Raw genomic sequence first — 27,752 nt, 5'->3', positions numbered from 1 at the left:
GGTATAAACGCAAAGGAATATAAATCATTCAACCATAAAGACACATGTACACATATGTTCACTGCAGCACTATTCCACAATAGCAAAGACATGGAATCAACCTAAATACCCCTCAATGATGAACTGGATAAAGAAAATGTGGTACATATATACCATGGAATACTATGTGGCCACAAAAAAGAATGACATCCTGTCTTCTGCAGCAAAATAGATGGAGCTGGAAGCCATTATTGTAAGCAAATTAACACAGGAACAGAAAACAAGATCCCACATGTTCTCACTTAAAAGTAGGAGCTAAACATTGAGTACACATGGACACCAAGGAGACAACAGACACTGGGGCCTACTTGAGGGTGGAGGGAGGGAGAAGAGTGAGAATCAAAAAACTACCTATTGGAAACTGTGCTCACTACCTGGGTGATGGGATCATTTGTGCATCAAATCTCAGTGACAAGCAATTTACCCCTATAACAAACCTGCACATGTACTCCCTCGACCCAAAATAAAAGTTGGAAGAAAAAAAAAAGACCTGTCCCATAATTATTGAAAACCAGAGCAATTGCCATTCCAAAATAATACTTTACAATCCTCTACTTAACCAATGATAGTCTTCAAGATCCTGCCTTATTGGAGCAAAACTTCCAGTTCTTATCCTAGATTTCATCTTTCCTCTTTTAACTCAGAAAGACTCACTCCCATCACATTGAATGATATAGCTCTCCCTTACATGTCAACTAATAAACTCAGCTTTGTTTTTCATTTCTAAGGATCTTCGCATGCATTATAAAAATTTCCAAGAAGAGGATGGAGTATATGGTCTTTTCCAAGCTTATCCAGCTACAGACCATTTTTCTCAACGTGTCTCAGACTAGATGTCCTGCTGTCTTCCTTAAGGTATATCTCTAAAGCCACCTCTGTTTCTATCAGGACCTTATCACTCCATGGTATTCACAAATGACCAACTAACTTGGGGATCAGAGTGTAAAAATCAAATATGAGAAAATATAAAGCATAATACAGACACATTAGAATGCAGATAATCATATACTTACCAAGGTATCTAATCTAGTGCCTGACCAAGTGGCTCACCACCAGGTCACTTTGAATTACAGATTCGTCTTGCAAGTCTAAATGACTCTAATTACAAAATGCCATGTACACATAGCTCTTCCAGAACCATTCACTTTCTATACCTGGTGTTCAGTCAGACATGGATTGAACAACTAGGAGAGTGCAACTCCTATGCAAACTTTCAGCTGGGCTCACTTCACTATCACTAATTACCCCTGCCATTTCTTCAACTTTTGGGAAATAACCTCTCTCTATCCTATTTTCCAACAATTTTTCTTTTTCTTTTTTTTTTTTTTTGAGACGGAGTTTCGCTCTGTCGCCCAGGCCGGAGTGCAGTGGCCGGATCTCAGCTCACTGCAAGCTCCCCCTCGCGGGTTTACACCATTCTCCTGCCTCAGCCTCCCGAGTAGCTGGGACTACAGGCACCCACCACCTCGCCCGGCTAGTTTTTTGTATTTTGTAGTAGAGACGGGGTTTCACTGTGTTAGCCAGGATGGTCTCCATCTCCTTGACCTCGTGATCCGCCCGTCTCGGCCTCCCAAAGTGCTGGGATTACAGGCTTGAGCCACCGCGCCCGGCCTCTAACAATTTTTCTAACAATAACCATCTTTCTAACAATTAGTTCTTTGCTCTGCATCAAATAGTTTTAAAGAAATAACCCAATGCCCTCCATATCTACTATTATTGCTTTAGTCCAAGTACCTAATCTACAGTAATAGCTTCCTAAGTTATCTCTCCTCATCCACTCATGGTCCCCTCCATTCTCCTCGGTGACCAGAAAGACCTTACAAAGGTGCATATCTAATCATGTTGCTCAATTAATAAAAAAAACTCCAATGGCTTTCGTTAATTTTATTTATTTTATTTATTTATTTATTTATTTTTTGGAGACAGCTTCTCACTCAGCTGCCCAGGCTGGAGTGCAGTGGCACGATCTTGGCTCACTGCAACCTCTACCTCCTGGGTTCAAGTGATCCTCCCACCTCAGCCTTCCGAGTAGCTGGGACCACAGATGCATGCCACCACGCCTAGCTAAGTGTGTGCGTGTGTGTGTATTTTTTTGTAGAGACAGGGTTTCACCGTGTTTCCTAGGCTGGTCTCGAACTCCTAAGCTCAGGTGTTCCACCAGCCTCAACCTCCCAAAGTGCTGGGATTACAGGTGTGAGCCACCATACCCGACCAGATTCTCATTAATTTTAGCAGTTAATTCGACCTATAAGACCATTAGTCTATTAGGTCTGATCTCTGTCCACAGTATCAGGTCTCACAAATTCCACTATTGCTCTCAGACCACAGCCACACCAGTCTCCTCTCAGTTTCTCCAGTACACCAGACTCCTTCCCATTTCAGAGCTCTGGTATACACGATTTCCCATTACTTCAAGTATTCTTTTTTACTCACCTCAGTGAAAGGAAAACAAAATCTTGGGACCCCAAACTCACTGTGCCAAAGGGAAAAGCTATGCTTGGGAACTGAATCACGCAAAAACTGCCTTCCTTTTGTTTTGTTTCTAAACACATACTTTTTGTTTCTAAACATGTTTGTTTCTGAAATTCCTTTTGTTTCTAGACACGTTTACTTTACTTCACGTTTACTATACCTTATAGAAAATGCAGATCTATGCATAACTGACTTTGTCCCGACTACTTGTTTTTCAGATGTAAAACGTGGATTGCTGAGCCTGATCAGAGCTTCACAAGAATGGGACTTCTTGCTAGCTGCCTACCCTCCCCTTTTTTTCTTTCCTCCTTCCTTTCCTGCCTGCTCTTTCTCCTTTAAATATTGAAGTCCTCAAAACGCTCTTTGGAAAAAGCACAGGCCACAGATGCTACTGTAACCTGTGTCTACTTTTCCATGGTGTGTCCTCAGCCTTGGCAAAATAAACCTCTAAATCAATTGAAATATGTCTCAGACACTTTTTGGTTTATACCCCATCTCCCAACCTCACCTCCAGCCTCAGCTTGCCCAGGCATTCCACAGACTCAGTTCAAATGTCACTATTCAAGAAAGCTTTCCCTAACTACCTCTCTACCAGCACCACCGCCAGGATTAGGACCTCCAGTTACAAGTTCTCATAGCACTCTGTATTTCTCCTTTGGAGAACTTACAACAATTATAATTAATTTAATTAATCATAATTAAATAGCCACAGTTAGTGAATAGAGTCAGTTATTTAAACTGTTTTCTTCTTCCCCAACTCCTTCATATCATACACACACACAACCCGTGAAAGTTAGATCAACGAGAACAGATATTACATCTTTCTTATTCTCCATTCTGTTCCATATACCTACCACAGCGTCTTGTAAGAGCAGTAACTCAAACAATCATTGACAAATGAAGGACCAGATAACTGCACTGACAGAATTCAGATCGCATCACATATGGATTATATCTTTTGTATGTAAATATATCCTCTATTATGTAAATATCTCATACTCCATGTTTTCAAAGTAGAAATTGATTACCACTGATATTAGATTAGAATCCCCCGTTTATATCATTCACAAAAATAAATTCCAAACCTAATCATAAAAAGGAGAAGCAAAAAGTAGTAGAAGAAAATACAGGAGAAGCCTTTATGACTTTGGTGCAGAAAAGATATTCTCAAATAAAACACCTAATTTGAAGCCACTGGAGGAAAGAGTGTAACAGATTTGAAACTTTAACACTACAAAGTTAAACAATAATCTATAAAGGTAAGGAAAACATTAATATTCATATTTAAAAATATTCAAGGAGATTATAGAGAAAAATATCTTATACACAGTACGTTTTCATGAATTTAGTCAAGTTGACACATAAAATTAATATATCTCTTGCAACATATATGTAAAATGATTAGGATCTAGGATACATAGAGAACATCTAACAACCAATTTAAAAAAACAAAAAGTCCAATAGAAAAATAAAACTCATAGGAAAACTACAAATTACCAACAAATGTATGGAAGAAAGTTCAGTCTCACCATTAATGATGGAAAGGCAAAGTAAAACAATTAGATATTGTGTTTGCCCATTAAACTGTCTGAGATTTACAATTTGGCAACATGATGTAAGGGCATGGATATGGGGGGAAAAATCTCATACGCTGCTGTTAAGAGTGTAAACAGGTGCATTCATTTGGGAGGAAAACTTGACAGTATTCATTAAATGTGTACAACCTTTAACCCAGCAATACTCTTTCTCAGTGTCCGTCTTTGTGCACGTATGCACAAAGAGGGTGATCATTATAGCATTGTTTGTAACCCCAACAATTATAAAAACATATGTTTTCAATAGGCAAATTGCTATTTACACTATGGAATGTTATGCAGAAAGTAGAAGGAATAAGGGAGATTTTTATTTACTGCTATCAACAGATCTCCAAGGCCCACTGCTAAGAGAAAACAAATTGAAGAATTCAACATGAACACACGGGCATACACATATGTACACAGAAAATAATACTATTTACTTTCTGTGGATACATATGTACACAGCACATGAAAATAAAGAAAAAGATCTGGAAGATAAACACACTCGGGTCATAAGAACAGCTAACTTCTGGAGAGAGAGGAGGAAGCCAGGGTTGGTAAAAATGTCATTAGTGGCCGGGTGCGGTGGCTCACGCCTGTAATCCCAGCACTTTGAGAGGCTGAGGCCACCGGATCATGAGGTCAAGAGATTGAGACCATCCTAGCCAACATTGTGAAACCTGTCTCTACTAAAAATACAAAAATTAGCTGGGCTTGGTGGTGCATGCCCGTAGTCCCAGCTACTCAGGAGGCTGAGGCAGGAGAATCACTTGAACCCGGGAGGGTGAGGTTGCAGTGAGCCGAGATGGTGCCACTGCACTCCAGCCTGGCGGCAGAGCAAGACTCCATCTCCAAAAAAAAAAAAAGTCATTGGGGTTATCCATTCACAAAATCTCTTTTCTTCGCCAAACTTGTCAGGCTTCTGAAACTCCTCCTAGGGCTATTGGTGTACTTCCTTGTAAGATCTAATGTTAGCAAAGAACTCTAAGTCCTTTAGCAGGAACTCCCCCATCCTTGATATCTGACCATCTTTAATACCTGGTCAGGGTCCTCATCCTCCACCATCCCACAGGTGATATCTGATCACCCTGACCTGTCTTCAGCAAGAATCCCATTAGGTTGACTTAGCCAGAATCCCCCTTATGCCTGATGGTTCCCCTTAGTAATTTTCAATCCATTGGCATCCCAAACTCCAAAAAAATTTCCTTGACTATAAATTCCCACTTGCCCATTCTGTATTTAGAGTTGAGCCCAATCTCTCGTCCCTACAGCAAGACTTCATTGCAGTGGTTTACCTTTCCTGCTCCTGAATAAGGTCTCCCTTACCATGCTTTAACAAGTATCACTGAATAATTTTTTCTTTAACACTGTAATGCAGCAAATGTTTAGAAGAACATGTTTATGTATTATTTATGCACTTAATACTAATATTTTTAAATATTCAATGAGATTTACAGAGAAAAACATTTGGTACCCAGTAGGCTTTCATGAAATGTATATTTCTCTTTGTATTGGGTAATTTTATGTGTCAACTTGACTAGCTAAGGGATGCCCAGATAACAGGTAAAACATTATTAGTAGGTGTGTCTGTGAGGGTGTTTCTGGCCAATATGGTGAAACCCGGTCTCCACTAAAAATACAAAAAAAAAAAAAAAAAAAAAAAAAAATTGCCGGGCGTGATGGCGCATGCCTTGTAATCCCAGCTATTAGGGAGGCTGAGGCAGGAGAACTGGGAGGCGGAGGTTGCACAAGACTGTCTAAAAAAAAAAGAGAGATTACATTTGAATCAGTAGACTAAGAAAATCACTCTCACCAATATGCGTAGGCACCATCCAATCCATTGAGGGCCCAAACAGAATAAAAAGGCAGAGGAAGAGTAAATTCACCTCTCTCTTCTTGAGCTGGGATATCATCTCCTCCTGCTTTCTGGCCTTCAGACACCAGCACCTCAATCTCTTTCCGGTTCTCAGGCCTTCAGCTTCAGACTGAATTATACCACCAGCTTCCTTGGTTCTCCAGCTTGCAGTTAGCAGATGTCGGGACCTTTCAACGACCATAATCATGTGAGCCAATTCCTTATAATAAATCTCCTTTTATATGTTTATACATACCCTGTGTGAAAGGAAAACATCTTGGGCCCCCAAAATCACTAAACTAAAGGGAAAATTCAAGCTGGGAACTGCCTAGGGCAAACCTGCTTCCCCTTCTATTCAAAGTCACCCCTCTGCTCATTGAGATAAATGCATTATCTGACAGCCTCCTTTGGAAGGGCTAATCAGAAACTCAAAAGAATGCAACTATTTGTCTCCTATCTACCTATGATCTGGAAGCCCCCCTCCCCGCTTGGAGTTGTCCTGCCTTCTGGGTTCACACCTATTAGTTCTGTTTCGCTAATACACTCCCACTTCACCAAAAGTAACTAATCCTTTGGTTCAAACCCAGAAAACAGATCCCAGCAACGTGTCCCATGAAAACGAGGTGGCACATGGCACGTGGAGAGTGGTGACTTACAGGGTAAAAGGGATGAGAGCAAAGGAAAATGTCAGGTATGGGCAGAAAGGTCCCCAAAAGACAAAAACGAACAAGTGAGATCAGGGAAGACAGCCTGAAAGTAAAGAAATACGAAGCAACACTCAAAGGGAAAGAAAGAACAGTGATACCATAACTATTCTCTTTCTGAGCTTCTGATGTTCCATTCAGTTCATGGGCAATGTATCATTTAGTCCTCAGAGTAAACGGTATTATTATGCCCATTTTCTATGATGCACAATAGGGTTCAAAGATGGAGTGATTCGGCCGAGGCCCTGCTGCTGATGGTGAATGCAAGAGCCGGTATTCAAACCTAACGCTGCCCTTTTCTACCATGCTGCAGCGGACAATGCAAAGAAAAAAATATCAAGAAAAACACGTAAAGGTATCCAAATGAAAACAAACACACAAAAGATTAAAAACAGAAAAGAAAAAAGAAAACCCTTGCAGAAGGTATGCGTGTAAATGAAAGGCCCAAGATGTTAATTTATTCGCTGCAGAGTGGAGTTGGGGGCCGCGGACGGAAGCTGTGGGGTCCGAGGCTTCTTCGCACTGGGTCCTTGGGGAGCACAAAGCCGCAGCCCGCGGAGGGCGCATAGAGAGGACCAAACCTCCCACAGCCTAGAAAGGCTCCAGCGCGGCAAGAAGGCGGGGCGAGCGATCGCTTCCGGTTCCGGACGCAAAGGCCCCACGTGTTCCGACCCGCTAGGCCCCGCGCGGCTCGGATCCGGCGGCGCTATTTCGGTCGGGAGTGGGTGGGAGAGAAGCCGGGGCAGGGGAGGAGCCGCTGGAGCTGTCGGAGCCGTGAGTCCTGAGTGGGCTGGGCCGGGCCGGGCTGGACCGGGCCGGACCAGATCGGGCAGAGCCGGGCAGGGCGGGGAGGAGGGGGAGGGACCGGAGACCCCGCCCCCCAGAGCTTGGGGAAATCGCCGTGTCCTGGGGAAGGGGTGGCGGCGGTGTACTGAGGGGGCCGAGACGTTGTGGTCTCTGTGTTTCCTGGTGGCCGGAGCCAGTGTCTCCGAGGACACGGATGGCGCTCCTGGCTTCCTTTCCTTTCCAGCCACCGCCCTCCGCCCCCTCCTGGGGCCTGCAGAAATGTAGTTAGTCCGTACCTCGTACCTCCTAACGCTTCCGCGCCAACTGTCCCTCCGGAACCGAGGGAAGAGTGGTCTAGGCCCCTTTATTTTCCGCAGCCTTTTCTTACCCCTGGTCATATTGCTTAAGATCGTCTCCGCGCGCTCCTTGCCCCGGCGAGCCCCATCTCCTTACACCACTAAGCCCCTCTCAGCCCCCAGCACACACTCAGATACATTCAACCATGATCTTATCACCTGTGATGATAGTAGTCCTTGGCGTCCATTTGGCCAGTGGCTTTTCAGCTGCCACTGTGACAGACCCTGAGCTTCCCCTCAAGCCAGTAACTGCTGTCTCCTCTTGCAACTTTCCTCTCCTCCCACTCCTAACAGCCAGTTTTGGCACCTCTTCTCAGCACCAGCGTTACTTTTAGCAGGGGTATACCTACTTCTTGAGTGTCTTGACTAAAAGTTTGTTAGTTTGTGTGCCATGGATAGGCTGCGTGCCTTCAAAAAGGTGTCAGTCTAATTTTTATTTTTCTAAACATTGAATGTTCTCATCTAGGCCCTTTGATAATCCTGTCTGCCTTGGGATCTGTACTGACCTCCCGAAAGGGAGACTCTTAGACCCAGCCTTTCTTAGACAACCTTGGTCCTGGGGAGCAGTGCCACATCCCAGGCTCTCACTTAGAGACTGGGCTTAGAACTGTTGCTTTTTCTCTATCCACGCTCTGCAGGTGACACCCAGGGCAGCTACACTCAGAAGTCACAAGGAATGCTAGTGGAGCCCCTCATCCCTCCCAGCTTCTCTTCCAAGCTGCCCGGTGGGGCTTGATCCAGGAAGCTACTTCAGAAAGGTTGTGGGATAGCCATGGGAGGTTTGTTGGTGGGAAGCGTGTGAATGCGGAGCAGTCTTGGATAACTTTTTGCTGTTACTATCTAGCATAAGAGGGTGGGCAGGGTTGGAGAGAGGACAGGAATTATTCCTCCTGGGACCAGACACCTGGGATTCATAATCTTTCACCCTTTCTCCTCCAGCTATACCCTTTTTGTACTCTGTGTATATACTATATTGCAGTAGACAATCATTCCAAGGGTACAACAAGGTTTACTACAATGTGAGGGACTCAGCCATTGCAAATTGTACAGATGAGGTAAGTTAAAGGTTTACATTTTTTTCCCCAGTAAATTTGGCACAGATTTAAAAAGTGAAACAGTTCTAGACCCCTTGCTTTTCCTGTTCTCTCACCAGCAAACCCTTTAATTTGGCCAGCAATGGCTTTCTGCATGAACGCCAGATTCACTTCATTTGCTAGGTGGTGGTTCTCAAACTTACTATAAGCGCCTGAAGGGCTTGTTAAACACATATTGCTGGGACCCAGCCCTAGAGTTTCTGGTAATAGGTCTGTGCTAGGGCTTGAGAATTTGTACTTCTAACAAGGCTCAGGTACTGATGCTGCAGATCTGGGTTCTTCACTTTGAGAACAACTACCTTTTGGCCAAATGTGATACATAATGCAGTAGGTTGGGGTTCAGAATACCTTTGAGTACTTCTGTGTTAGAAACTAGTAATCCGATCTTTTGTGGATAATCACTTAGGTCTGAATATTTTGTTCGCAAAATTAAGAAAGCGTACCTAAACAAATGCTATATGCCAACTTTGAGGTGAAGTATTGATGAGTTCTTCCCCTTGATTTTCTTAATTCTCTTGATAGGGACCTCACATTTTGATCGTATATATTACATCGGGATTCTGGGCTGTTGCTGTGAATTCCTAGTATTGCTAAAAATCCTGCTGTTTCTTAACTACCTGTTAAGTTCCTCAAGGTCGGAGCTTCTGCTTTTTTTAATCTTTCTCTGCCCAGTACCTTGAATAGTGTGGGACACATAATTGACGCTCGGTAGATATTTCTGTATTGAACTCCATCCCTTGTCCTCCTCCCTTCTTGATGTTTTTCTCCACTGACCTTATGCTACACAGTAAAGCAGGGCATGATTATGCCACCTGATTACCCCCAAGAGATTGGAATCAATGCTAATGCCAAATTCCTATAGCTATCCCTGTGAATGGTTTATTACCCCGGAGCCCTGACACCTGCTGATTTCTGAATTTTCAGTGCTTCTGTAATATGTACAAGTTGGGGGAGGAAAAATAGAAAGCGTAATAAAACTCAACATGCATTTATTGAACACCTTTTCTACCAAGGGCTTGACAAAGTGGTAGGCACTGGGAATATAAAAATGACTAAGGAGACCCTTGCTCTCAAGGCCAGGGCTCACAGTGGGAGACAGACATTAAGCCATGCTCACGCAAGAATGGCTTCTGGGATTCCTTCTTTGGATCATGATTTAGTCTTCAGTGGAAACCTGGTGCTCCTCAGCTTCCTCTGGTTCAACAGGCAGGGATCCCATCCCTTATCGTCTCCTCAAAGTTAAGGGAGCCTTGAGGAAAGCCAGAAGGAAGTCATCTAGATGTAGAACAGGGGATATCCACACAGGGTGTGTTAATGACAAAGCTAAAAACATAGTAAATGACTTTTGAATTTACTGCCGTTATGAATTATCTATAGCAACGCCTCAGGTCAGCTCTGTTGTATATGTTATTTCCAATTAAATGATGGTTACTCTGACTATCTGATTGGCATTGATCATGTTCATTGTAGGAATTGCATACATCTAGTTTAACTCTGGCTGTCAAATGAGAGCACTTGCTCTCATCAGGATTGGTGTCAGGTTTGATGTCCCCTCCTTTTCCTGCTTCAGGTTAATTTGTGATGTTCTGTTTTAAACTGAGGCATATAGGGTGACCTGCTTTATTTAGGCCAGTAACTGCTTTGGGGTAGTTTTCCTGAAGTTTAAAAAGCCTAGCTTCATGATGGAGGTTAACCAACATGACCATGATGGACAGGTGTATAAATCTGACCTCCTAAAAGTCTGTATTTGAGGCTGAGTGCAGTGGCTCACACCTGTAATCCTAACACTTTAGGAGGCCAAAGCCGGCAGATCACTTGAGCCCAGGTATTTGAGACCAGCCTGGACAACATGGCAAGACCCTGTCTCTGCAAAAAATTTAAAAATTAGCTGGGTGTGGCGGCATGTGCTGTAGTCCCAGATACTCAGGAGGCTGGGGTGGGAGGATGGCCTGAACCTGGGAGGCAGAGATTGCAGTGAGTTGTGATCTTGCCACTGCACTCCAGTCATAGCAACAGAATAAAACCCTATCTCAAAACTTAAAAATCTTTATTTGGCCCCTAGCTCTCCTCAACTCTTGAATAAATCTCTCTCAGTGTCCTAGGCTGATACATTATGGCCCAGATATTCAACAGAGATAGTGTATATCCTTGTTCCTCTCAAAACTCCTCCTCATCAGCATCAAAAAGCTGCTTCAGTTTTCTACCTTTAGATAAAGAATCAAACCAAGATTCAACATGAGCTGCTGTGACTTGTCCAAAATGACACCTCTTTACAACGTAGAGCAGGGGACAGAACACAGGTCACCCTCCCCCAAAGGCAGCTATCTACTGTCTAACATTGCCTCCTAGGCCTGCCATATATAACCATCAAAAACATTTTAGTTAAGAATAAAGTGAATTGTACAATTTTTATTTTTCATTTTTGTGTTTACATTTACTCTCAATGACATGTTTATTCCCACCTAATATCTTGAGGCTAACCACAAAATCTGCAGCATTTCCAGGCAGAAGATACTTGTGTCTTAGCGTCCGCTGACTTCCCTGTACCACCTACTACATACTTGACCTCTTTTTCTTTCTTCCTGTCTTCCCTTTCTCTATACCTTATTCTCTTTCTTTGGAACCTATTGTAACAAGTTTTGAGCCATTTCTCCCCTCGCTACTCAAATATCACTTTTATGAAGGGGGAAAAAAAAAAACTTAGGTGGCAAAAATATATTACAAAAACAGTTTTAAACATGGTCTGAAGCATACTGGTCATGTGTTAGAAGGCCAAAAGCCAGGGAATTCACTCCCTTTCATTCCTTGTGCCATCTAGGTTAAGTTTTCATAGGTCTTCTTGGTACACTGAGTTTGCCTCAGATTGTCTCCTGCCAGTTACAGGGAGTGGAGAGGGTTTTGATATATTGGTAATTAGAAGCATTGCTGATATGGTCTTCGGTGGGAGAATGTGTGTTTAAAGTTCCTTCTCATCTGTATTCCAACACTTTCATTTAATCCTACTTCATAAAGTGCCTCCAAAGCAAGGATTGTTTTTTTGGTTTAGCGTGGTTTCTTTGATATAACAATAGACAGATCAAGATTTTCCTTATGCCATCTATTTTTTTGTAATTATGATGAAGTAAAGAACTGTTTACTTGTTTATCATTTAAATCTTGCCATCTTCCCAGAAGGATTTCAAATAGCTTGAAGGAAAATGAATAAAATATATTGAGCACCTACCCTATGCCAGACTCTATGCTGAAGGATTTCTATAGGTTATTTCATTTACTCCTTAAAACAACCACATGAGATAGGTAGTATTAGTCGCATTTTTGGGGATAAGACTGAGGCTTAGGGAAATTGTGTTACAAGGCTGATGAGCAAGGTCAGGGATTCAAACCCAGTGTTCCAAGGTCCCTAACTGTTACGTGGAAAGCTTAGATAAGCGCTTGTATATAGGACAATTAAGAATAAAAGAATATCTCCATTAGAAGGATTGTACTGGGCTAATCTTTTGTTTTAAAGAATAGCAGCAGCATTGGAAAAGAGCGGTTAACAGTTTTTATTAGTCAATGTCTATTCTAGAACACTGAGAGGAGCGGTTGACAGGCCCTGGTTAGCCCCAGCAAGTAGCCATATTAAAATTCCCACATTATAGGCCTGCATTAAGGTGTAAAATAAGAATGGGGACTGGAAGGGATATAAATATCTGCTAAATATAATAATTTCAGTTCTAATCACTGTTTTCTTCTGAAGATTATTTTCCAGTAAATAGGAAGATCACTGTCTCTCCTTTAGGTTGACAGTATATGACTACAGACTTTGTCATTTAGGGTCCAGAAAGATCACCCTAGCTAGTAGCATTTTAAGGTACAGAACTAGATATTCTTTCATTGCCTGTGGTTTTCTGTTCTCGTAAGAGAATTGACCGTGGGTCTTCACTGCCACGTGATACCTTCAGATAAGGGGCAGAGACAGCTGGCCTGAGGAGTGTATGAAGGTCTTACCTTCATAGCTCCTCTCCAATCTTGTGCATCCTAGGAACACTCAAGACACTAGGTTGTATCTTTGCAGATATTGTTTTAGTGTCTTCTGGAACCAAGTCTCTTAATCCTGGCCTGGTTTCATATTCTCTCTATTCTTGTTATAGTTTTTATCTTACTCTGGAACTCTTCCAAGGACAGAAATTGAAGAAAGGTATTAGAATAGCAAAGGCAACAAATTGCAAGGTATACTTGTGGCATAGCACATCCCATTAATTATAGAATAAAAACGCAACATCTGTTTTCTGCCTCTAATATTAATACTTGACATGTGCACAACACATTTTAGTTCATGAAGCTCACATCTCAGATAATCACTGAGTTAGGAGACTGGTTATCTGCAGAGGGCTTTATCCTTTACAAGGGCTCTTGTGTATGTTACTTCACGAAACCCTCAGGGAAGCTCCAGCTTCTTGAGGATCTGGGGCTGGGATGTACATCTTTGGATACCCCAGTTTGGTGCTGTGCACAGCACTGCTGTATCTCCTTCATTTCCCATCTCTTACCCCACCAAGACTCCTTCCTTCATTCCTTCGATTGCTGATCTGTTTTCCTTCGTCTTCCTAGGCTGCCAAAGTAAATGCAAAACAAGCAACAGAAATCTCAGCTTGTGATTTCTGAAGGGCAGTTTTAAATGGCCAGTTTGGTGTGGCACTGTTATATATTCTTTTTTCTTCAGAGAGCAGCGCCCTCTGAGAGAGCAGGAACTCTTCTGTCAATGCATACGTTGTAGGATCCATACTGTGGAATCTCTTGTACCTTGTGCTGCATGAAAACAATGAGGATTCCAAGTCTACTTCACTGGACATCGGTTCTCAAATTTTTAAGATACTAGAAGTCCTTTCATTAAGCCAAAAGACCCTAGGTATTAATTCCGTCTTCCAGGGGTAGGAGTTGGGGTGAGGGTTGGAAAGCTTTATCTGGATAAATAATCAGTATTGTAGTTCCATTTATTTCATGTCTGATTTTGTGCTTATTAAAATTGATTTGAATCCTCAATGGAAAATGATTTTTTTTTCAAATGCCCAGTGTTGTGTGACTTGCATTTGGATTATTCCTGGTGCAACCTGAAGATTTCTTGTGATGAGTTGTGGTTCTATCACCTTGGGAACCACTAAGAGAATTCTTACAATCCAAACAATAAATGTTTTTTTCCCTGTGTATGCCTTTATCCAGCACACAGTTTGCTAGACTTGTGGATGAATATGGGTTAATATGACATGGTATCTATCCTTCTGGAAACAGACTTTTAAAACCTTACTAAGCGTTCTCTGCATTCATCAAATATGAAGTGAGTGCCTGGTGCATGCCGAGCATCGAGCTGGGCACAGCATGTCCCTGCCCTCAGAGCTTTACAGTCCAGTGAGTTCAACAGAAGATGAACAATTTTGATGACACAAAAAATAAACACATGTGCATGCTGTGATGGGGGAGATACAAGTTCCCGTGGAAGCATCATCTGGGAGGACCAGGGAAGGCATCTTGGAAAAACTGAGATCTGAAAGATGGGTAGAGTTAACCACATGAAGAGAGTGGAGAAGGGTACTTCAGACAGGGTGAACAGCATCAGGAAAGCCCAGGGAGGGTATAGAAAAGAAAGAACAGTAATTCAAGCAGTGGCTTTCAATGGGAGTGGCAGTCATGGAAGGAAAGAGAGGTAGCAGGGACCAGGTTTTGAAGGGCTTTGAGTATCACATTTTAAGAAGTTTAAATTTTATCCTAAGGTCACTGGGAAGCCATTGGCAGATTTTGTATGTTAGGAAGTTCACCACTTACCTACTTGGAGTATTGCAGGTGAAGCTAATGTGGATGGGCCTCCTGCCCATTATTAAATCCTGTTCCTGTCTGCCCCTGCTGTCTCTCCCTCTCTCTCTCTGTCTCACAAAAGCTAAAGGAAAGCATATAGGTTCCAGAATAAGTATAAAATAAAAAAGAAATAACCACTAGAAGAATAAGTATAAGCTCACTTCACTAAGGCCCAGTGAGATTCCAAACCAAAATAAGGTTTCTAGGGTTTGAGCTTTTAATACTGGTACTGCAACAGGGAGACAGGACTTGGGGAGCTGACGCTGTGTGAAAGTTACAGAACTGAGCAGCCTGCAAACCTGGACCTTTGAACATCTTCCCACTGACCCAGGAAAAGTACAAGGAAGTAGGTTCTCCAGAGCCTTGGGTAGGCCAAACATTACTTGAAGGCATCGGTCTAAATAATACACAAAAACGTTATTCAGGAACACTCTGGGAAATTAACATAAAAACTGATTTGGCCAGGCACCATGGCTCAGCCTGTGGTAACAGTGCTTTGGGAGGCCAAGGTTGGAAAATCACTTGAGGCCAGGAGTTCCAGGCTGTAGTGAGCTATGATTGCACTACTGCCCTCCAGCCTGGGCAACAGAGGGAGAGTCTTTAAAAAGCAAATATTCCAAGATCATTGAAACCATTAACACTTAGGAAAAAACAAATGAAATTACATTCAAGGGGCTCACATTTAAATCCAGGGCTCTCAGGACTCCGAAAGTAAAAAGATGGGCATAAAATAAAAAATTACAAGCCACTTGAGAAAAAAGTAAATCACCATGAGGTAGAGACAGCAGAGGAAAAATTGCACATGAAAATCAAGGAATTAGGGAGCTATCCAAAATAGACTATGAAAGTATGTTGCAAGTGATTGAGGATAATGAAACAAAAAAGTCATAAGAGTATGAATTAAAAGGGTTTTGAGAAAGAATGAAGATAATATGGTCATTGACTATAAACTCATTTGATGGGCAACAACAGATGAGACACAGCTGTTAAGAGTGGATCAATAACCTTGAATGTGGATGTGAGACAATTGTAGTACAGCACAAAAAAGATTGAGAAACGAAGGAGCCCTTAAACTGCTTGTGGACACTGGTCTGGAGGGGGACAGGATAAAGAAAACCAGTCATGGAGGTTGAACTAAGTCATCTCTCCAATGTATCAGTGCCTGTTATGAGCCAGTGCTGTTGAGGAGCAGAGGGTATTGTAATTTTTTTTAAAGTTCCTATTAATACCTTCTAGTGGGTCATAATGGCTCAACCGGGGGAATGGCAGTAGAGATGAAGAGATGGATTCAAAAGACATTTTTTAGAAGAGATGGATTCAAAAGACATTTTTTAGAAGGTGGAATTAACAGGATATGGTGAATAATAATAAGATAGTAAAAGCATAATGGAGGAAACAATGGTTCTTCCTGTTACAATAGGAAGAGCTTTGGAGTAGAGTTTTATTCATTTTACATGCATTTATTGTGCACTTTATTATAGGTATTGGAGATTGATGGAAAATGCTTCCTGACTTCAAAGAGTTTCACAGGAAAGATAGCGATGGCTATGTAATATGACCGATACTGGGATAGAGAGGTGCCCAGGTCACTACGGGAGGACTTAGGTGATTTCTAACCATGTCTAAGAGTAGGGGAAATGGGGTCAAAGAAAACATCTCAGAAGACATGAAGCCTGAGCTTATGTCTTGAAAAATTTAAAGTTTAACCTAAACAAGGATAAAGATTCAGAAGAAACAGCATGTTCAAAAGCTAAAGAACATGGGACTCGTGTGCTTTGCATGTACATACGTGTATGTGTGATGTCTGAAAGGATTAGAGAGGAGGGCGAAGAGAATAACAAGATGAACATCAACCTAATGTAGAATGCTTTGAAGTTTGTGTTTCACTTAACAAGACAGCAGGGAGTGATGGAAGGATCTTAGATAGGAAAGGGACATGAGCACATTTGCCAGTAGCGCTCGTACTGGTCATAGTGGGAATGTGAAGGTGACAAATCTGGGGGCAGGTAGCTCACATTTGGAGGCAGTTGCAGTCATCCAGATGAGAAGTGAGAGGGACCTAAGCTGCAAATCATGGGAATAAAGAAGACAAGACCCGTTAAAAAGAAAGAACACACCATGTAGCGTGGAAAGGGGAAGGGTGGAGGGTAGTCTGTGCAGAAGGAACAACCTTCAAAAAGACATGGAGGGCTGAAAAGTCACCCTGTTGTAGGAAGATCAGCAATACATTTTTTATAACCAGATAACCAGGCAATACAGGGAAAAGGTAGAATCTGAAGCTTGAAAAATAGCTTGGGGGCTAATTGTAAAGAGCTTCGTGTCATTCCCAGGATTTTGGAACTGATTTTACTAACATTAAAAAGGTTTTGTTTTAAAATATTGAGTAATATAGTTGGAACCATAATTTAGGAAGATAACCGCTGGTGCCATCACTCTTCTAAGCAAAGATAGTAATACATTTAATCCTTATAGTAAATTTATTAGATGAAAACCATTATTATCTCCCTTCTATAGACAGAGAAACCAGCATAAGGAGAATGAGAACTTGCCTATGGTCTCACTCTGGAAATACCTAGTAAGCGATAGAGCCAGGATTCAAACACAGGTAGCTTGGCTTCAGAACTTTCGCTCATAACCTTACACACCTCCCTCATGGTTGGTGTTTCTCAACCATGGATACACTTTTGAACTGCATGTAGCATCTCTAAACATACAGTTACCTGGATTGACTGAATCAGAGTGTCTGAAAAATGTGTGATACTGTGTTTTGCAAAACCTCCACAGGTAATTCTGTTGCACTTTGCTCATAGTTGAGTACTGCAGGGATCTCAGGAAGTTAGAGCAGAGTCCAGGCAGCAGATGATGAAGCCTGAAACTAAAGCGGTCTGTAGGAAGGAAGAGGAGGGAGCCGATTTGGAGTCTTGAGAGATGGAATTGGCAGTGTTCATGAAGTGGAAATGCAGTATTTTCTCTTGGAGTATGAACCTTGCCTAGGAAGGGGGATAGAGGACCACACCTTTAGTCGTGGATTGTCCTCTCCCAACTGGATGTGTTGATTTATGGTTGTGGAGGTTGGGGAAAAGAGGATTTAACCATTTGAAGAAGTTTGTATAGGGGATTATGATTGAACTCAGACTGTTGTCCTTGTGTGTAGTTTCATGCTTATACTCTTGTTTGTCTTTACTTCTCTATCCAGGGCCCTTGGCAGAAAATCCTCGCTGTGTCCAGGCTGAGGCTGGGGTCTAATGACAGTGTGAGCTCTAGATGGTGTGAGACCACCCCAAAGCCAAGAAATGGCTACAGCCGTGGAACCAGAGGACCAGGATCTTTGGGAAGAAGAGGGAATTCTGATGGTGAAACTGGAAGATGATTTCACCTGTAGGCCAGAGTCTGTCTTACAGAGGGATGACCCAGTGCTGGAGACCTCCCACCAGAACTTCCGGCGCTTCCGCTATCAGGAAGCCGCAAGCCCTAGAGAAGCTCTCATCAGACTCCGAGAACTTTGTCACCAGTGGCTGAGACCAGAGAGGCGGACAAAGGAGCAGATTCTAGAGCTGCTTGTACTGGAACAATTTCTTACCGTCCTGCCCGGAGAACTACAGAGCTGGGTGCGGGGCCAACGGCCAGAAAGTGGCGAGGAGGCGGTGACGCTGGTGGAGGGTTTGCAGAAACAACCCAGGAGACCAAGGCGGTGGGTGAGGAGGGGGAGTCCTGATCTGTGTGATGTGGAGGGGGACTATTTGCTGGAAGGCTGGATTTGGGGGAGGGCTTGCAGGATCCCCATAAATTATTAGTGGGCTCTGCCCTCGGGTTGCTCATAGATCCATGAGCCCCACAGATTAGGAGGATGTGTGTGTATGAATGTGACTTTCTGGATTTTGGAACACCTGTGTAGGGACCGTCTGGGGGGTCTCAGCCACCAAAGGGTCATGGCTTTGGTTTTCCCTTCTTTGAATGTTGAGCCTTGGGTTCCTGGAGAGAAGAATTTTGTGACTTCCTCAAAGGTTCTCATAGATCCCCAGTCACAGATCCCCCTTCCTGGCTGGTCAGCTAGGGAAGCAGGCAGCAAGGAGAGCTACAGGTGGGACAGGTGGAGATGGGAAGGAGCCTTGGGTGACGGGTTCCAAAGCTGGGGGTGGTGAGAGAGCATTGCAGACCTGCGCATCCCCTGCCTCGTTCTGGGGAGGATAAGCTTCAGCTCCTCCTTGCCTGCTGAGTTGGAACTGGAGTTTCCCCTCCTTGTCTGGGTCCCTCTGGGAGTGTTTTCTCTAGACATCTTCTCCTAAAATAAGCTCCCATGACAACCAAGAACTTCCTCCTGACTCCATGGTGACTGGAAGTTGGAATTATTCCCAGGTGACTGTCCATGTTCACGGCCAGGAAGTCCTGTCAGAGGAGACGGTGCATTTAGGAGCGGAGCCTGAGTCACCTAGTGAGCTACAGGATCCTGTGCAAAGCTCGACCCCCCGGCAGTCTCCTGAGGAAACCACACAGAGCCCAGATCGGGGGGCACCAGCAGAGCAGCGTCTGCACCAGGAAGAGGAGCTCCAGTCCCTGCAGGAGAGCGGTGGGAAGCCTCAGCAGAAAGGGGGGATTGTGGCAGAAGGCTGTTCTCCTGTACCAAGGGAGCTGGGTAGACTGCATGGAAAGAAATCACAGAATCCAGGATGTCAAGAGGAGACAGAACCACCAGCTAGAGTCCCCTAAAAACACGGCCAAGCTTAGATAGCAGATCGTTGCTTGTTCTCTTGGCATTCTGATGGTCTTATAGGTGATGGGTGTGGGATATGGGAGCTACCCTTAGGCCTGTGTCTTGGTTCCCATAATAAGAAGGATAGGGCCACCTTCTTACCAAAGATGGTGGGGGATGCCTAGATTTTTGTCCATTATTGGGGCACGCTGCATATTACTGATCTTTGCCGCCTTTTCTTCATAGAGGTCCCAGTGCCCCAGGAGCCAGACCTTCCCGCAGAGAGGAGCTCTGGAGACTCAGAGATGGTTGCTCTTCTTACTGCTCTATCACAGGTGTGCCCTAATTACCTCTGTACCACAGAGAGTTTGTTTGAAGAACCACTGGGCATTAGCCATACTAAACAGGCGAAGCAGGATACACATTTACACTCTTGCCAGTTTTAAGCTCACAGTTCTGCAGATGCCTGGAAGGGGAGGAGAAAGGGGAGGAGATAATGAGACAAATTATCATACCCTCTATTGGATCCATAGGCGCCAACGCCTGTTTATTTGCCGTTGACTAGAAAAGCTAACAAAATGAGATTATTTTGTAACACTCCAGTACAACTTCGAAGTTGTCAAATGAGGGTTTTTTAGGTTTTTTTTAAGGAATACATCTGATAGTCATTTGTAAGTATGACAGACTGTACTGCTGAGACATTTAGCAAGTATTCACCGTGATCAAAGCCCTGAAACTAAGCCATGTGGCTGGAGGATAAGAAATAGAATTCATGTATGGTTTTAGATTGTAATCTAACTGAGGAAAAAAGTCTTGTTTTGGCTATAGAGTGTAGAAACTATTGAAAGTGATTAGAGTCGTTCAGGAAAGTTGACTAGAAAAGATAAATTTTGCAGAAATGTATGTAGCATTAAAGTGTCAAGTAGGGATGATGATTTTTAAGACCTTTCCTAAATTTTAAACAGTACCTTAAGAAGAACATAAGCTGGTCCTCAGGGAAAGTGATGGCGTTGGAGGGGGCAGGGCCAGTGCAGGACGCTAGAGGACACATAGCTCCCCTGAGAATGAGTTTAAGCAGCCCGCCACTTGAGCTCCTTTCATCTCCTAGATGGAGTCTTCCTATTGTGTGACTTTCAACAGGTACAAAATGCGAGGCTACCTGTAGCGTCACATTTTGATGAAATCCTTATGTGGTTTCAGGGACTGGTAACGTTCAAGGATGTGGCCGTATGCTTTTCCCAGGACCAGTGGAGTGATCTGGACCCAACACAGAAAGAGTTCTATGGAGAATATGTCTTGGAAGAAGATTGTGGAATTGTAGTCTCTCTGTGTAAGGAATTTCAAGTATTCTAGAGTATTCTAAGCCCAGAGATCTTTTTCCTGCTGGAAATTTTGGGGGATCTTAGACCTTAGATTGTATGCAGTGAACTTCTCTTATGCCCTCCCAACCAGTAAAATTGAGGGATTAGGTGCAAAATATGGTGTCCTTTCAAGTAAAAGATAAATGTTTGGAAATGGAAACCTCTAATAGGGAAACAAACTTGTAATATTGCAGCTTTAGTGCAGAAATATTTGAAGTAAGCACATGAGTGTTAAAACAAGAGTTGGAGATAATCTTCCTTGAGTATGGGAAAAGAGGATAAGGTGTACAACGGTGTAATTATTGAGTTGCAGGTGAAAACCACAAGAAAGACAAGAGATATGCAGTCCTTGGTTAAAAGTACACAAACTAAAGAGATGAAAGTTTTCATGACCTGAGCTAGCTATGTATTTGCTCCACAACCTACCAAATAGAAAAGGTCCACTCTTAACACAGGGAATTGTTGAGCCAATCGTGATATCCTATTTTCCCTCTCTTGAGCAGCATTTCCAATCCCCAGACCTGATGAGATCTCCCAGGTTAGAGAGGAAGAGCCTTGGGTCCCAGATATCCAAGAGCCTCAAGAGACTCAAGAGCCAGAAATCCTGAGTTTTACCTACACAGGTGAGGAATGACAAAAAGGGTCTTACCCACCCTGAGCCGGCAGTTCCTCTAGGCAGTGCTTCTCTCTCTCTGTAGGGCCCCGTTCTCATCAGTTCTTCTCACATGTCAGCCAGTACTGCTTTCTCCTTCTGACAGCCATTTCTTCTGTCATCTCCCTCCTCTTTTCTCCTCCCATCATTTGTCTGATAGCAATGTAATACAAAAGGGTGAAAGAGAAATGCTAACTTTTGGAATTGCAGATAAACCATTTACTGTACAATTCCCTTAAACCCTCAATTCTCAGTCTCTGCATTTACAAAATGAAGATTATATTTCTGCATACCAAGGTTTGTTGATAGCATAACAATATGAGAAAGTGCTTGGCACAGGACAGGCATTCCATTGAGTCTTGCTGTCTCAAACCCCTTTTTAAAAATGTCCCCGTTGTGTAGAAGGCATTGTTGCCACTACAATGACCCCTTTTTTCCTCTCACCCTTTCTACAGGAGATAGGAGTAAAGATGAGGAAGAGTGTCTGGAGCAGGAAGATCTGAGTTTGGAGGATATACACAGGCCTATTTTGGGAGAACCAGAAATTCACCAGACTCCAGATTGGGAAATAGTCTTCGAGGACAATCCAGGTGGACTTAATGAAAGACGATTTGGTACAAATATTTCTCAAGTGAATAGTTTTGTGAACCTTCGGGAAACTACGCCCATCCAGCCCCTGTTAGGGAGGCATCATGACTGTTCTGTGTGTGGAAAGAGCTTCACTTGTAACTCCCATCTTGTTAGACACCTGAGGACTCACACGGGAGAGAAACCCTATAAATGCATGGAGTGTGGAAAAAGTTACACACGAAGCTCACATCTTGCCAGGCACCAAAAGGTTCATAAGATGAACGCGCCTTATAAATACCCCCTAAACCGGAAGAATTTGGAAGAGACCTCCCCTTTGACCCAGGCCGAGAGAACTCCATCTGTGGAGAAGCCCTATAGATGTGATGATTGTGGAAAGCACTTCCGCTGGACTTCAGACCTTGTCAGGCATCAGAGGACACATACAGGAGAAAAACCCTTCTTTTGTACTATTTGTGGCAAAAGCTTCAGCCAGAAATCTGTGTTAACAACACACCAAAGAATCCACCTGGGAGGCAAACCCTACTTGTGTGGAGAGTGTGGCGAGGACTTCAGTGAGCACAGGCGGTACCTGGCGCACCGCAAGACGCACGCTGCCGAAGAGCTCTACCTCTGCAGCGAGTGCGGGCGCTGCTTCACCCACAGCGCGGCGTTCGCCAAGCACTTGAGAGGACACGCCTCAGTGAGGCCCTGCCGATGCAACGAATGTGGGAAGAGCTTCAGTCGCAGGGACCACCTCGTCAGGCATCAGAGAACACACACTGGGGAGAAACCATTCACGTGCCCTACCTGTGGGAAAAGCTTCAGCAGAGGATATCACTTAATTAGACATCAGAGGACCCACTCAGAAAAGACCTCCTAGCTAGGTCCCCATGTGAGGAGATCTGCTTTCAGCCCTCACCTAAGGGAGGTGAGGAATAGGAAAAGCCCTCTTGTCAGCCCGGGAAGACCTTTTCGAGGGAGTCTCCCTGACCTGCCCAGATCTGACCTCACCTCTTCCTGCAACTAAATACAAGCCTGGGCAGAACCTCTCCGTCGTCTTCTACACCTTGAGGGGATGTTTCATCCAAAGTACAACCTGAATTGAGGCTTCTCCTTCACTGGAGTGCGCCTGCCTCTACCTCATGGGTATAAAGTAGGAGAATTAAGAGACTTCAGAGGTTGTGGTTACTGTATCGTCCAAAAAATAGGCTGTTGCATATCCTAAAGACTGCTCAACAGCTTCAGGTTGAAAGTGGCCAAGGACAGCCCCGTAGGTTTGGGAAGGGACCAGCCTGAAGGATGCTGTCTTTAGTGGGGTCAAATCTTAAAGCACACAGCTCTGAACTCAAGACAGGAGATTTGCGTCCTGATGGCTTTGCCACATATTCACAGGATAACTGTATAAATCCGTCGCTGTCTGATTCACTTCTTACCATGCACTTTCCTTTGATGCTGAGGAGAAATGGAAGTGGGCGAAAAATCTCAAGGCTGCTTCATGTGGACCTTGTCAAGCTGCTCCCTCCCCCAATGTCAAATTTTGTTATCAGGTGCCAAACTGCTAGAAAGGAGGGCCTAGTCAGAAGCCTCTTTCCATACGAGTTCTGGTTTTGTTTTTAATATTTTTTTCTATTAAAATACTCATGCATTTAACCTTCCCATTATTCAGCCAGTCTCTTGGTTTCGTCCCTAGCACTTCTACTGCAAGTGAGGTGGTAGCGTTTGAGTACTTATTGAGTAAAGCATATTCGGTCATAATGAAATCATTCACATTTCCTCATATGCACGAGCCCACCAACCCCTTCACACCCCCATCACAGGGGCGGTGTGAGTAAGGGGATTTGGGAACAGTGTCAAGTTACAAAGGCACTGTAACAATTACAGAATCATGATTGCCATGGGCCACTTTATTTACATGAAGACAACTGGAAAACGGCTAAGACCAAATTATGGAAAATAGGAAAAAGCTGTTGCTGGCAAGACCATCAAAACTATTCTCCCGACACCCTGTTCCCATCATCCCTGACTGAGTACTCTGACATCACGGAAAGTGTTGAACCTGGGACCCCGAGGAATTCACCAGGAGTAAATGGCTTTCATGTATTTGTGTTGTTTGCTTTTTCTTACGTGATTTTATGTTCCTATAACTAAGAACTAAAAAGTAGCATCTCATAATGGCCCAAGGATCTCTGTTGCGGTTAAAGGTTCCTTGGAGATGAGGCTGAATAATTGTGAACCTCACCTGCTCTGATTGTGGGAGTGGCAAGAACTGGGGAGACATCCTCCTTAAGTGGAGCACAGGGTATGGGGTTAAAGCATGAGAGGGAGAGTCTTCTGTGCCTGGTTTCTTCTCCTCTATCTCATAATGCATTATGGGCCAGAGGAATAGGGGAGGGTTAATAAGACTCCAACCCTAATGGCCCAACAGGGAAATTCTCATTTTGGTCAATGATTCTGATGGACTGGTTTGGTTTTAATACCAGGCAACCGTTGTCCTTCTGGAAATATATATATGAAATAAATAAAGGTAACACTTGCAGCCAAGTTCCCTGGTTTCTGGGACTTCCCATCTTACCTGTTCCTTTTTCCAGGGCTTCAGTGTCCTGATACTTCTGAGGGTGATTCGTCCTCAAATCTGGGAGTACAGAGTATTTTTCCATGAGGAAAGGAAGGCTTGGGATGATTGGCAGAGCCCGGTGAAATACATGCACTCTGAGTTAAGAACCAAGCCTGGAGTTTGCAGAAGATACTGTGCTAATATGTAGGCATTTCTAAACTATGTATCTAAGCCTGTGCTAATATGCAGGCATTTCTAAACTATGTATCTAAGCCTAAGCATAGCCTATCCTGGGTGAAATGTCACAGCCACAACAGATAATTTCTCCTAGCTCATACTTCACCATTTATAAAGGTTGATAAAATACTGGCAGTGACAGAACAAATTGACTTTTTAATTTTCTTTTTTATCTGCATTATTCCAATAAATGAGAATCTGTCAGAGTTCTACACGAGGGAAAGCTTGAGAGCCTGGTCCAGTTTGTTGGAACGTCAAATAGTCCTATTGCTGATCTCCCTGCAGAGTTTCATAGGCTGACACGAAATCTCTGGTCCCTTTTGTAAATTACTGAGTTTTTTGAGGTTCTTGGAGGGACATGTTGTCTCCCAAATCGGAACAATCAGAACCACAGTTTGCAGAGCAGGAAAGAAGCAGCGCAGCTGAGCGTGAGCAGGGAGGCTGGAGCACAGGGTGTGTATTCCGAGGGGTCCTCTCTAGTATCTTGTGAGCAGTAGAATTCTAGCATCCTTGAATACTATACTAAGTAAGTTTCTGAGGGAGAAAACGGTGGGATTTTTAAGATATTATTTGGAGGAAGTTAATAAGCTACTTAGTTAATGGAATTGCCAGGTTGTTGGAAATGTGCTAATGAAGTATGACATTAAAAATGATAATATAAGGATACTTGACCAGATAATTTAGGAATAACCAAGAAATATTTAACCTCTTCACCACAGTCCCAAAAGACATAAATGCCCAAGAGATAAAGTCAAAATACATTTTTATTATCTGGGACTTGGGCCTCATATTCCACAGCAGAATCTGGTAACCTCAGATGAACTCCATGGAGAATTTCATAAATCAGATTAATATCAAGGTACTAAAATCAAAACCCACTGAGAAACCTGTTGCCCTCTTCAAAGCACAACTGAAGTAATGGATCTAATAGAAGATACATTGTTTCCACTGAGCAGTAGAGTGGAAGAGGAACAAAAGCCCAGAGATGGCAGAGACAAGTTGTTCCAGTCCCCTTCAGTCAAGGCAGCAGCCTCTGGACCACCCTGCCACATGCGAAAAATGTGATAATATTTAATAAATGAATAACTTGAAAAATTTTTTGATTCAACTGGCTGGAAGGACAGTAATCCAAATGAGAGTTAACAGTTACATGGTAGTTTCTAGCATGAAAGCTGAACTGAGAAACAGTAACTGATGGCATGTTGGGCAGGTTAATAATTTGGTACCCTTCCACACCAGTATTTGTTTGTTTGTTTGTTGTGAGACGGAGTCTCGCTCTGTCGCCCAGGCTGGAGTGCAGTGGCGTGATCTCGGCTCACTGCAAGCTCCGTCTCCTGGGTTCATGCCATTCTCCTGCCTCAGCCTCCCGAGTAAGCTGGGACTACAGGCACCCAGCACCATGCCCAGTTCATTTCTTGTTATTTTGGTAGAGACGGGATTTCACCATGTTAGCCAGGATGGTCTCGATCTCCTGACCTTGTGATCCGCCCGCCTCGGCCTCCCAAAGTGCTAGGATTACAGGCGTGAGCCACTGTGCCTGGCCCCACACCAGTATTTTTAAAATAGTTTGTTTTACCTCTAGCATCTTCCCTCAGCTGACCTAAATAGTCCAGCCACAATAGGTGAGAGAAATATACCTACATTTATTTCCATCTCCTTATATTTCTAGTGATGTTGGTTGACTGACCCGCTAATCTAGTTTATGGGAGAGGGAAAGACAAAGAGCCAAAAAGGGGATACCCAACCCACGTGATCACTAACCTTTATTGTGGTAAAGTAACTGATACAATGTTTCAAATGTAAGCACATCTCCTTGGAAGTGGAATAACTTGATTCATCCTTGGGGAAGTCCTGAGGATCAAGCAAGGAGGAGCCCAGCTTGCTCTAGACACCACCTTTGTTATCTTTAATAACAAAAAGGAACAAAGTGATTGTCAGACCAGCAAAAGTAGAGATACTTCTTAATGTGCAATTTCTATTCTCTTTAGTGTGTGTGAGTGCACGCATGCACGTGTACACCGAGGTTTCAGGTAGAAGGAGGAATGCAATTTACATTCTAAAATAGGAATCAGCATAAACTAATTTATTTGATAATCCATAAAGATAGGGACTCTTCAGATGAGGTTGAGAGCATTGTAGGGTTATGTAAAGACTTTCGGAAGCTGTAGTAGCAGGTAGCTGAAGCAAGAAGATTCAACCATCTACAATGCCATGAAGGAACATAGTCAAATCTACATTTAAATAGAGAATAAATCTTAGTAATGTTCTCTGCAGAATATAACAACGCTGCAAAAAAGGCCATGTCACAGGAATATAATCAAAACTGCAGATTCTCAGGGTTTCCCATAAGAAGACAACTCTGCTCTTCAGTTTGTGGTTTCTTCATCAGTTGTACATCTCTCCTAGACAAGTCCAAGGACTATTAACGAGAAGATTTCAGGAAGAGGCCTACAGCAATTGCTTGGTGCTTGGGTTCGTTTGCTGAACCTCGGCAACAGGTCTACAGAGAAGCAGTTCCACAAGAGTTGTGGGGCAGTTGAATAATCCATCCAAACAATGAGGAGTAAACCCTGAGTCAAGAAACGAGCAAAAAGCCGAAGACTGGGTCAGCAAATAAAGGGAGAAGATCCCTGCCTCCTACAGTTCCCCCAGTGTGACATTCTGAAAGGCCCTCCACTAAAATACGATGACAGTTTTAATACATTACTGAAATAGAGAATAGAGATAGTATGTAAGTTGGGATCGGGTGATCCGAATTTCAGTGTTTTAACATTCATGAACTGTTCAGGAGAAAAGCTGTAAGATATTGGTTAACCTCACCATTGTTAAATTAAGTGTGCACTGCAGTATCAAAGATACTCGTCATCAGAATGGAGAGAATAGTTTTCTAAATAGTGGAGGGATAATAGGAATTAAGACTTTTTTCAAAAGTGGGACCAAGATTGTCTAAAGAAAAGCAAAAAAAAAAAAAAGC

General features: G+C 43.2%; 1 protein-coding gene and 1 long non-coding RNA gene across 4 annotated transcripts; one reads left to right on the top strand and one right to left on the bottom strand.

Annotated features, from left to right (window-relative positions):
* Positions 1 to 1,340: 1,340 nt before the first annotated feature.
* On the bottom strand, positions 1,341 to 7,193 carry LOC126934839 (uncharacterized). Its single transcript, XR_007719124.1, has 2 exons — positions 6,749 to 7,193; positions 1,341 to 6,131 (listed from the first exon to the last, which is right to left on the bottom strand). It is a non-coding gene; the product is annotated as an uncharacterized LOC126934839 (long non-coding RNA).
* A 93-nt stretch (positions 7,194 to 7,286) lies between these two features.
* On the top strand, positions 7,287 to 24,528 carry ZNF202 (zinc finger protein 202). 3 transcript variants are annotated; one of them, XM_050755601.1, is made up of 9 exons: positions 7,296 to 7,421; positions 8,428 to 8,547; positions 8,729 to 8,844; positions 17,911 to 18,409; positions 19,071 to 19,281; positions 19,651 to 19,739; positions 20,605 to 20,734; positions 21,269 to 21,388; positions 21,873 to 24,528. In XM_050755601.1, exons 4-9 carry the CDS (start codon positions 18,008 to 18,010, stop codon positions 22,865 to 22,867), a joined length of 1,947 nt encoding a protein of 648 aa, XP_050611558.1. In that variant the 5' UTR covers positions 7,296 to 7,421; positions 8,428 to 8,547; positions 8,729 to 8,844; positions 17,911 to 18,007; the 3' UTR covers positions 22,868 to 24,528. The 3 variants fall into 3 exon arrangements, with proteins under 3 accessions (XP_050611559.1, XP_050611558.1, XP_050611557.1); XM_050755602.1 differs by lacking the exon at positions 8,729 to 8,844 and having other exon boundaries at positions 7,287 to 7,421; XM_050755600.1 differs by lacking the exons at positions 8,428 to 8,547; positions 8,729 to 8,844 and having other exon boundaries at positions 7,304 to 7,421.
* The last annotated feature ends 3,224 nt before the right edge of the window (positions 24,529 to 27,752 follow it).

Source organism: Macaca thibetana, chromosome 14 (genome assembly GCF_024542745.1).
Source record: "Macaca thibetana thibetana isolate TM-01 chromosome 14, ASM2454274v1, whole genome shotgun sequence".
NCBI lineage: Eukaryota > Metazoa > Chordata > Mammalia > Primates > Cercopithecidae > Macaca > Macaca thibetana.
Note: the sequence above shows the minus strand (reverse complement) of the source record. Positions and strands in the feature narration are given on the sequence as shown.

Excerpts from the sequence above, each read along its gene's own strand:
- ZNF202 (XM_050755602.1), top strand. The coding sequence starts at position 18,008 with ATGGCTACAGCCGTGGAACCAGAGGACCAGGATCTTTGGGAAGAAGAG. Across the intron at positions 19,282-19,650 it reads CCAGTCCCTGCAGGAGAGCG|AGGTCCCAGTGCCCCAGGAG; the intron begins GTGGGAAGCCTC and ends TTTTCTTCATAG. Across the intron at positions 20,735-21,268 it reads TGGAATTGTAGTCTCTCTGT|CATTTCCAATCCCCAGACCT; the intron begins GTAAGGAATTTC and ends TCTCTTGAGCAG.